Below are 12,272 nucleotides of genomic sequence, written 5' to 3' on the forward strand. Positions count from 1 at the left end.
AGTGTTCTACTTGTTCAACATAAAAGGTTTTAGTAGCATTCAAGTGATACAAGTGGGAATTTTATAGCTATTTTCCTTGTCACTTTTTTTTTGGGGGGGGGGTTAAAGGTAGGACTTTGCTCTAGCCCAGGCTGACTGGAACTCACTATGCAGTCTCAGGGTGGCCTTGAACTCACTACAATCCTCCTACATCTGCCTTCCAAAAGCTGGGGTTAAAGCAGTGCACCATCACGCCTGGCTTTCTTGTCACTTTTAAATAAGGAATTCCTCACTTGGAATAGGTAATAAAGCAAATCTACCATATCATCATTTTTATTCTTTAAGTAGTAGTAGGTTCAAATACATACCTTTACAATTATTCTGATTTATAACTACATATATAAATTTGGAAAAATGCTCCTTTTTAAAACACTTAATAAATTATTAACTGGCTAAACAAAAGTCTTCCAAAACATAATGCTTCCGGCCTAGAAAGTTTCACTGTCAAATTTTATTAAACATTTAAAAACCAAATCATTTCAATTCTATACAATCTGTATAGAACAGAGGAAAACTATAGACCAAAGTCTCCCATGAAGCTAGCTGCACATATCTGTAACCCAATTTTATCGTCACATCCAACAATCTATATAATGAGTTATATATGATATACAAGTTAGATTCATTCAAGTGTGCAAGGCATGTTCCCCAATGGAAAATCAATAGATATAACCCTGAATCACATCAACAGGCTGAAGAAGAAACAACAGTGACCAAATCCACGGAGAAAGAAAATGCATTTGACAAAATCCAGCCGCAGTTATGGCAATAACTTTCCATAAACGCAGAAGAAAAGGAGACCTTTGGCAACTTGATAAAGAACATCTACTTTAGGCATATAGCTCATCTTCTTAATAATGACAAAATACATGCTTTCCACCAAAGAGAGAAAGAACAAGAAAAGGATGGTCCCTGTCATCATACAAATCCAACATCAGATTAGAAGACTTACCTAATGCAATACAATGAGAAATGGTGATAAAAGCAATAGACTAGAGAAAAAGAAATAGAAAAACTCTCTTTGCTTGAAACTAACACTGTCCATGTTTAAAAAGCCCAAAGTCAAATAAAATCCCAAGCAAAACTTTTAGAATCAATTAACTATGAACTATAATAGTAAGTCTTTAGATACAAGATTAATATCAAAAAAATAAATTTATTTGTTCTAGGTTAACAAACAACTGGAATTTGAACTTACAATGCAACATTTATATTAGCCAAAAGATTAAAATCATGAATATAATCTAACAAAATAAAAGTTATCTGTGCCAGGCATGGTGGCGCATGCCTTTAATACTAGCACTCAGGAGGCAGAGGTAGGAGGATCGCTGTGAGTTCAAGGCCACCCTGAGACTACATAGTGAATTCCAGGTTATCCTGAGCTAGAGTAAGACCCTACCTTGGAAAAAAAAATAATTATCTGTATTAAGAAAACTATAAACCCTATAGAAAAGAAATCAGAATGGGCATGCATAGATGGAGAATTACTCATGAATAAAAAGATAAATTGTTTGTTCTAATATGACTATAGAGTCAAGACATACTAGTAGTATTTTAGAAAGTTATTTTATGGATATCAGCAAGCTGATTAAACTTATTATGAAAGTTTAAAAGACTCAGAATAGCTAACAATATCAAAGAATAGAATGGTAATACATACTACCAAGCAGTACCAGCCTTGAAGCCTTGCCATAAAGCCACAGTAATCAAGACAGTAGAGTGTTAGTAAAATAACAGACAGATAGATCAATGCAACAGAATGAGACTTAGAAATATACCCACAAAATGTAATAGACTTACTATCCATAATCTCACTATGCCTAATTGCCAATATATGAAAACAATGAATACACCCTTCAATAGTGAATGTATATATTGGTATATACCCATAAAATGGAATGTGATTCTATGATAAAAAGAAATAAACTGTCAACTCAAGAATAAATTTTGAGGAACTTTCAATGTGTACATTTAAGGCAAATAACCTGACCTAAAAGAGCTACACTGTGATTCTTATGACATGGCATTACAAAACAGGCAAATATAAGATAGATAAATGTCTTATATGATTGCCTACACATAAGGGAAGTAGGGAGAGATGAGTAACTAGGGCTCAAGACATTGTTAGAGCAGTAAACTATTATAATATGATATTATAATAGTGGACAAAAAACATTACTCATTTGTCAAAAGCCACAGATCTACATAGCATAAAAATTAGTCTTAATGTAAATTAGAAAATTTAGTTAATAGTAAAATACAACATAGTGTCATAAGTTCTTCCAAATGGAAACATGTCTTCTTATAAGGAAGAGTGAGGCTCATGACTGAGGAAGAAAACATCCACATGTATCAGGAGGCTTCTAAAGCTTGAGAGACTACCAAGCTCCCCCCACCTCCCGCAAGGACCTAGAAGCACTAAGAATTTCTGGAAAGTGGAGACCCCAACCCACTAAGTGCCTACAAGTCAAGTGAGCTCTACGGACATAGCTTCCATGAGGTTGTCATTTGGGATGGGTGGGAATATGTGGTAATGCAGCTATCTGAGTCATTCAAGTTCCTCATAAGGTCTGTAAGTGACCTCAATAAACTCATTGGTTCACCAAACTGGGATTGTATCATGGACTGATGCCACTTTCCTGTCTGGAATGAATAGATATGTGTTCTCATCTCCCCGGGGGAAATAAAATCATGCAACAAATGTTTTTCTATCAGTGCTAACAAATGTATGACACTCCTGCAAGATATTCTGAGAGTATTCTAGAGGAACATTCTGTACTTTCTTTGAAATTTTTGTAAATGTCAGAAAAGTATATGCACATGGGGAAAAGTTCTAATTTTATAGGTGAAAATACAATAAAAATACCATCCTTTTAAATTCAGATAGTTTAAGGTAAAAGAATGAATTAGGAAAGCTTAGGTTAAAAGGAGTATAGAAAACACAAATTAAGTCATCAGTGGATAAATAAACTGCCTAACATCTGAGAGTAAGTGAATAGTAAAAATGTAATTTTTTCAAGAAATTTAAAAATAAGATCAGTCTGAGTAACATAGACAAGCCTTAAGAAAAGTGGCAGGAAATGTTCAAAGTTAAGGTTTTAGAACTCCATTTGTGTAACCCTGTGTAGTTTATCAAAACCAGCAGTAAAATCTGGCAAACAATGTAAGATTATAGGAGATGGTAGATAGGTGATAGATAGATAGATGATAGATAGATAGATAGATAGATAGATAGATAGATAGATAATAGATCACAGGCAGATAACAGGAATATAAATATATATGTATGCAAAAGATAGGTGGAATCCAGAAGATTGATAGATAATGAAAAATAGATAGGCAGATGTTACATACAAATACAAACTGACCAATGCATAGTCATTGTTTTTAAGGATATAAAGTAGTTTTCACAATTAGGTTGTTGATGGGCTAGAAATAAAAGACTAGATGACTTAATAGGAATGGAAAATTTAAGCTGGGCACAGTGGTGCATGCCTGTGTTTCTAGCTCTCAGCATGCAGCAGTGGAACAATCTGGAGTTCAAGAACATTCTGAGCTGCATGATGGCACATTGTCTCAAAACAATAAGGAGAGCAATAAAATAAGATAGAAAGAAGAAAGAAAGAGAGAGGGAGGAAGAATGAACAAAGGATAAAAAGAAGGAGGAAGGCAGGAAGGAGTGATGTAGGGAAGGAGGAGGAGAAGGAAGAAAAGGAAAAATAAGAAAGAAAAAGGAAAGGAAATAATAACTAAAGACAAGAAGTAAGTGGAGGCAAGAAATAAAAAAATATGCCCCCCCTCCAAACATAACCTCATACTCTCTCATCACATACCTCCCCCCCCACACACACACTAAACAATCTTCAACTATTAAGAGAAAATTTGAGGTAATTATTAGATAGCCACAGAGTAACATAGAAATTTGGAGCAACATTATCTATGGATTATCTAGCTTCTAGTCTACAGCTGGATAATTCCTAAAGGTACTTACATGTATGCTGAGTTGTCTTTATTTTCCTCATTAAACAGGGAGTATTCTGTTGGGTCTACACAAGAGTATTCTTCAGAAAAGGAAGCTTTTACCTTCATTCTTTCCTCTTGCATCTCACTGTCCATTAATGTTGTATCTTTTTTAGGATGAGAAAAACAGTCTTCAATATGCCAATGCTTTGACTGAAAACAAAAGGAAATCTATATTATTTTTATAAAATTAATTTTCATATGGAATTTTGTACACTTACAACATACAAGATTAACTGAGTTCCTAGGAACACAAACAAGTCAAATTAGTGACATGTCAGGCTTTTACAGTCTAGAAGAAAAGGTGAAATAGGTATAACTTTAGTACAGGTAGAGTAGTGTAGTGTCATAAGAAAGAAATAAAAGTTATCTGATGAGATTACAATGAGCTATAAAAGTCATTGCCATTTCTACTTAGAGCTACATAAGAAAACTGTTTTTTTTTTTAATGAAAAGCTTACTGAAGTAATTTATCCTACAGCTATTTTCTTTGTACCTATCTCCTTATAAGACTCTCAGCAGCTAGAGAGATAGCTCAGTGGTTAAGCGCTTGCCTGTGAAAACTAAGGACCCCAGCTCAAGGCTCAATTCCCCAGGACACATGTTAGCCAGATGCACAAAGGGGGGCACACATCTGGAATTTGTTTGCAGTGGCTAGAGGCCCTGGATCACCCAGTGTTTCTCCCTCTCTCTATCTGCCTCTCTCTATCTGCCTCTTTCTCTCTCTGTTGGTCTCAAATAAATAAATAAATAAATATAATAATTTTTAATCTCAGAAAGCACTCCAAGCATTTCTTCTTCCAGAAAAATTGGGTTATGACAGTATTCACAGATTATTGCCTATAATTTTAATATAGCAAAAGTCTCCCATTCAACCAGACAATCCCATTGTCTGATATCACTTGATGAATACATTGAAATGAACCATAGAACACATTCTATAAATGAGAAAAATGTAATGTATCCCAAAGATGTTCGACTAGCTACAAAACTGGTCAACCTTTCCCTAAAGGTTTAGAAAGTAAAACACTAACTGAAGCCAAGAAGAAAGTGCTAGTATTGCAGTCAGCTTCATATTGCTGGCAGAAAGCATCCAACCAACAGCAGCTTAGAGGAGGCTGACAGACTCAAAGGGAAGCTCCATGCTGGCAGGGGAAAATGATGGCATAACAGGGTAGACGTCACCTCCTGGCCAACATCAGGTAGAAAACAGCAGCAGGAGGATGTGCCAAATACTGGCAAGAGGAAGCTGGCTATAACACCCATAAGCCTGCCCCCAACAATACACTGCCTCTAGAGGGTCCAATTCCCAAATTGCCACCAGCTAGGCACCTAGCATTCAGAGCACATAAGTTTATGGTGGACCCCTGAATCAAACCACCACAGTTAGTAAATGCATTAAAATTCATATAAGGTAATACATGAAGAACAAATAGCAAATGATATTCAATTTGGGTGTTTACACATAATATGAAAACATAGACACTACAGTAATCTAGTGATACTGTGTGATATAAAGGGGCTACTATGGTCAAACTTTTCAGAGATGGTATGTTGGTTAGGAAAGAGCTGTCCTCAATAAGGATTAAAGGCAGTTCTTCCATACCGACTTAAATGTCACCAAACACCCTTGGCCCTTCCCTGATCCCTGCCTTCCTTTTTTTGCCACATGAGGTTCTCCTATGCACATGTTCCCATCATGATGAGGCCATATCCCACAAGGTACTGCGCTTGGGGAGCTCTCACTAGACCTTATTTCTTACCGCTTGGACTTTCAAATGCAAACCCTGTGAGCTAAGTACACTACGTTTTATTAATAAGTTCTCTAGCCTTGATTTCACTTTAGTAACAGAAAATGGCTCAATATAAAGAAGCATAGCTAGTTTTGATATGCGTTCTCTTTTATTTTTTATATTTTATTTTTATTTACTAATTTTGCTTTATGGGGTAGCATCTCACTCTAGCCCAGGCTGACATGGAATTTACTGTGTAGTCTCAGGGTGGCCTTGAACTCATGGCAATCCACCTACCTTTGCTTCCCCACTGCCAGGATTAAAGGTGTGCACCAGCATGTCTGATGACATATGTTCTTTTTAATTGCAGCATGAAATCAAGCTCTTTAAAATAAACCTCCTTATGCTTAAGTTGAATTTTAAACACTGAGTGAATTGGCATGATTAAAGGCCTTGGCCTTTGGGTTAATCACACAGAAATGATCCAGTTCCATAGCTTCTAGTGCTCACGGTATGGAGCACTAAGTTCAGGTATCACCAGGTTTCATCTTTTTCTAAGATGCTAAATGGGAACTAATGGATAAACTATCTGTACCCTTGTTTCCTCAACTCTCCCATTACCAGAGAACAGGAAAATCACTGCAGCCACTGCATGAGGTGGCTTAATGTTAGGAATGTCCCCTTCAGAGTACATTTCTGAAGAATAAAAGAGAGAACAGAGGAAAATATAAGAGGGTTTTCAGAAGAGTCGAAATAGAACACACCTCTGAGGATGGAGGTGCCACACTGGAGAGAACAAAGAGCCAGGTGTCCCATGTCTCTGCCAGCTGTGGCTTTTAAAGTAGACTTTAGAAGTGCCAACTTCCCAGCATGTCATTAACCATGGGTAAGAAAACTGTTTAACCTTCTCAGACCATCCAAGGATGTGCTGATTAACTCCATGGTATTACTGTTAGTTTTTAACTTTAAGTCATGGTAGCGTTACTGTCTCATTGCTGGCATAAAGCACCTGACCAAAGACCAAAACAACTGAAGGGAGGAAAGGTTTTTTGTTTGTTTGTTTACCGTCTTGAGGGAAAGCTTCATAATGGCAGGGAAAAGGTGGTAGAGCAGAGGCTGGACATCACCTCTTTGCCAACATTATGTGGGCAACAGCAGCAGGAGAGTGAGCTGAACTAACACTGACAAGCTAGTGGCTAATAAACCTCAAAGTTCACCCCTGAAAACATACCTCCTCCAGCAAGACTGCACCTTCCAGGTTGGAGGCTTAGAGGTTAAGGTACTTGCTGTACAACCTAAGGACCCAGGTTCGATTCTCCAGGTCTCATGTAAGCCAGATGTGCATGGTGGCGCATACATCTGGAGTTCGTTTGCAGTGGCTAGAGGCCCTGGCATGCCTATTCTTTCTCTCTCTCTCTCAAATAAATAAATAAGAAAAATAAATAAATAAATCAAGTGATTTTAACATGACAAAATAACAAAAAGTCTCCACCTGCCTACTTGCCTCCATAAACCATCTAAAGGCTATTTTGTGTGGCCCAAAACTGAAGGTGGATGTTTGAGATAGTGGGTAACTTACCAAATTACTTAGTGATTATTTGATCTTTGCATATATATATACATATGGTGTATGTGATATATGTATAAGTAGGTACAAATGTGCTTGAAGGCACGTGGAAGCTAGAGGATAATGTTGGGTATTTTTCCTTGATTGTTTATCCATGTGCTTTCTTCAGACAGACTCTCACAATGCTGCTTAGGAGGAATCTGGGGAATTAAAAAGTCAATCTCGGGCTCTATCAGGCACTCACACTTACAGGAAACATTCTTACCCTCTGCATCCTTCCCCAGCTCTCGCTGGTGATCATTATCTGAGTCTTATTTCTTATCTTTCATCAGCTTTGAACCAGAAAAGGAGGACAGTTAATGGTACTTATCATCTGTCATCAGTTTATCCTGTAGCTTTTGGCAGCTTCAGGCTCACAATGTAAAAGAAATTACCTTTTAATTTAAATTTAAAACCTTTTTTTTTAATTAACTAGAAAGTTGTATAGGCATATCCTATGTTAATACCATCATTTCCCTCCTCCCTGCCCCCATTCCACTGAGGGCCCTCCTTAGTGGAATTGCTAGATGCCCCATAGGTTTTCAGGTTATGATATGTGAGAAAACTTACCTTTTAAATTTGAGGCCAGCTTGAGACCCCCACCAGCTCTTTTTGTTTATCTCTAACTAAACAGTGACAAGCTGTTTTATGGTTGCTTCATTTTTGAAAGCTATATATTGCCTTTTTAAGAATCTTGCTTTTCACCCAATTCCCTAATTCCTTAGCTACCTCAACTGTAGCAGTTATGTGTTAATCACTGTAACAAAATACCAGAACAGTGTCAGTTTATGAGAGAACTAAGAACTAGAGTTGGAGCTGGAATATATTACCTCAAACCCCATCCCAGAGAAACATCTCCTCCAGCAACTCCATCTTACAACACCAGATAGGCAACAAGTACTCAAAACACATAAGGATACGCCCCACACGCCAGGCGCCCCATGTTCCCCGACGCACCCCACGCCTCCGCCCCACACCCTCCACACCCCCTGCCACCACCCCCCCCCCGGGCCCCCCGCACCCCACCGTTCCCCGCATGACCCGCCATGCACACCCCACGCCCCGGCATGCCCCACAACCCAGAGTGCCCCGCACCCCCCCACGTCCCCCGCACCCCCGTGCCCCCCCTGCCCCCAAACACGCCCACCCGCATGCCCCACGCCCTGCGAGGCTGTGCTCTGATTGGGCACCCACCAGCCATGCCTGCCAGCCTGCTGCACTGAAGCTGCGACCTCCGCCCTTGTTCTCTGATCCTGCAAGTTGACCAGCCACGTGGTGCTTGGTTCACAAGCCCGCGGGGGCCACCTCTGCCATGAGTAGGTGGCTGCCAGATCCCCTGCTGCTATGCTCTCATCATTTGCCAGCCAGCCAGCCTCTGCTGTGTCCTGATCCTGTACCCACATCAGCTGCATCTGCACTACAATTGCACGTGCAGCGGGCCCAGTCCCACAGCAAGGGCCACACAAGTCCACACTGAGTCACTAGCACCAGCGCAGGTGCCATCCTCTACCTGTACATCGCCACCCATCCCCCACTCCCCTGAGGCGGGAGAGCACAGACTGTTTGCAGGTCCCAGTGTTCCCAGCCAGAGTTTGGGCAGCTTCAGGGCTTGCTACCTCAGTCCCCTTTCAAGCTCGAAGTCAGGCAGCTTAGGTGCATTACTGGGTGAGAATTCAGGCAACTTTGGCGCCCCTGTCAGGCTATAGATAGGCGACTTTGGCAAGAGAGAGCAAAAATCCAGGCTGCTTGCAACTGCCCCAGGCTGCCTTGGATTCTCATTAAACTAGATCCCTGGCTGCTCCACTGACCAACCTGGAAGACAGGATGGAAGAAACAGTTCAAGAGTCCAAAAATTTCAGTAAGTTCAAAAGTTCCTGTGAACAGAACATGAGAGAATTGTGGGATACACTTAAACGTCCTAATATCAGAATCATTGGAATACCAGAAGGAGAAGAATTTCAGTCTAAAGGCATGGAGAACTTATTTAACACAATAATTGAAGGAAACTTCCCCCGTCTCTTAAAAGAAAGGCCCATCAAGATACAAGAAGCAAACAGAACTCCTAACTGACTAGACCAAAGGAGAAACTCCCCAAGACATATTATCATTAAGACTCTAAACATTGACACCAAAGAAAAAATCCTAAAAGCAGCTAGGGAAAAACAGCACACCACTTTCAAAGAAAACCCCATCAGAATTACTTCAGACTTCTCAATGGAAACCCTGAAAGCTAGAAGAGCCTGGAATGAAACTCTCCAAACTCTAAGAAATTATGACTTCCAACCCAAACTACTCTACCCAGCAAAACTCTCCCTTATAATAGATGGTGAAAGGAAAACTTTCCATGACAAAACTCAGCTTTACAATTATATGAACACAAAACCAAACCTACAGAAATATTCCAGGAAATTCTCCACAGAGAAGAAACAAATAACCAAACACAAGTGCCTATAAGAAGCAGATCACAGCAACGAAACCCAGAGTAGACAGAAAAAAATTTTAAATTCCATGGAAATGCCAACACACCTCTACCACCACAACATGACAGGGATCAAATCAAATCTCACAGTCATCACCCTAAATATTAATGGCCTTAATTCACCCATCAAGAGACACAAGCTAACAGGGTGGATCAAAAAATTAGACCCCTCAATCTGCTGCCTTCAAGAAACCCACCTTACCACTAAAGACAGAAACCTCCTCAAGGTGAAAGGGTGGAAAACAATATTCCAAGCAAATGGGAATAAGAAACAAGCAGGTGTAGCTATATTAATATCAGATAAAGTTGACTTCAAACCAAAAAAGACAAAGAAGGCTACTTCCTACTTATAAAGGGAACAATCCATCAAGAGGATATTACAATCATAAATCTGTATGCACCAAACACAGGGGCACCACAGTTCATAAAACAAAACCTACTTGACAATAAAACAGAAATAACCACCAACACCATCATAGCTGGGGACTTTAACACACCACTATCAGTAATAGACAGATCATCCAAACAGAAGCTCAACAGGGATGTAAGAGAGCTCAACAAAACCATAGAGCACTTAGACCTAACAGACATCTACAGAACTTTCCATCCCAAATCGACAGACTACACATTCGTCTCAGCAGCCCATTGAACACTCTCTAAAATAGACCATATACTGGGTCACAAAGACAGCCTTCACATATTTAGGAAAATTGACATAATTCCCTGCATGATATCAGATCATAATGCTCTATTCCTAGAAATCAACAACAAAAAAACCAACAAGAACCCCAACGGCAACTGGAAACTGAATAGCACACTCTTAAACAATAAATGGATAGTGGATGAAATAAAAAATGAAAATGCAAAATTCCTGTAATTGAATGACAAAGAGAACACATCATACCAAAACTTATGGGACACAATGAAGGCAGTCCTCAGGGGAAAATTCATAGCACTCAATGCCTTCATAAAAAAGACAGAAAGATCCCAAATCAATAGCCTAATCATCCACCTAAAGGCATTGGTAAAACAAGAAAAATCCAACCCAAAGAACTCCAGAAGGAAAGAAAGAATTAAAATCAGAGCAGAAATTAAGGAATTGGAAACCAAGGAAACACTTAAGGCAATTGACAAAACAAAGGGCTGGTTCTTTGAAAAAATAAACAAGATTGACAAACCTCTGGCCAATTTGCTCAAGCAAAAAAGGAATAGACTCCAAATTAACAAAATTCAAAATGAAAAAGGAGAAATCACAACAGACATAAGAGAAATCGGCAGAATCATCAGGACTTATTTCAAAAACCTCTACTCCACAAAACTGGAAATTGTGGAGGAGATGGATAAATTCCTGGATGCATATCATCTACCAAAGCTAAACTCAGAGCAGATTAATCACCTCAATGAACCCATCACATTCACAGAGATTGAAAAAGTAATACAAAACCTCCCAAAAAAGAAGAGTCCAGGACCAGATGGATTCCCAGCCAAATTTTATCAAACATTCATGGAAGAACTCAAACCAATCTTCCTAAAACTGTGCCTCACAATTGAAGAACAGGGAAAGCTACCCAACTCCTTCTATGAAGCTTATATTACCCTAATCCCAAAACCAGGCAGAGATGCACAAGAAAAGAAAACTACTGGCCTATTTCCCTAATGAACATTGACACAAAGATCCTCAGCAAAATACTCGCAAACCGAATCCAGCAACACATCAAAAGCATTATCCACCTTGACCAAGTGGGATTTATCCCAGGAACACAAGGGTTGTTCAACATACGAAAATCTGTCAATGTTATACACCACATAAACAAGCTTAAACATAAAAACTACATGATCATTTTGAGAGATGCTGACAAGGCTTTTGACAAGATACAACATCACTTCATGATCAAAACATTGAAGAGAATCAGCATGGCTGGTTCACATCTTAACACAATAAAGGCAATATACAAAGCTCCAAAGGCCCAAATAATACTTAATGGAGAGAGACTGCAGGAATTCCCATTGAGATCAGGAACAAGACAGGGATGTCCTCTCTCACCTCTGCTTTTCAATATAGTTCTGGAAGTCCTAGCCCAAGCAATAAGGCAGGAGAAGGAAATAAAAGGGATACAATTTGGAAAGGAAGAAGTTAAGTTAGCTCTATTCGCTGATGACATGATTGTATATGTAAGACACCCGAGACACTCCATCCCAAAACTCCTGAAGGTGATTAACTCCTATAGCAAAGTAGCAGGATACAAAACCAATGCAGAAAAATTGGTAGCATTTCTGTATGCAAATGACAAAGACACAGAAAAAGAAATAAAGGACACAGTCCCATTTTCAATAGCAACAAAAAAAAAAATGAAATACCTTGGAATAACATTAACCAAGGAAGTAAAAGATCTAT

General features: G+C 39.1%; 1 protein-coding gene across 1 annotated transcript in view; it reads right to left on the reverse strand.

Moving 5' to 3' along the window:
* Wdr49 (WD repeat domain 49) overlaps positions 1-12,272 on the reverse strand; it is a 200,574-nt gene that overhangs the window by 21,105 nt on the left and 167,197 nt on the right. The window contains exon 15 of the mRNA XM_004652370.2: positions 4,031-4,212. Within this exon, the coding sequence (XP_004652427.2) occupies positions 4,031-4,212 (182 nt within the window). The remainder of the gene's footprint in view (positions 1-4,030; positions 4,213-12,272) is intronic.

Source organism: Jaculus jaculus, chromosome 11, assembly GCF_020740685.1.
Source record: "Jaculus jaculus isolate mJacJac1 chromosome 11, mJacJac1.mat.Y.cur, whole genome shotgun sequence".
NCBI lineage: Eukaryota > Metazoa > Chordata > Mammalia > Rodentia > Dipodidae > Jaculus > Jaculus jaculus.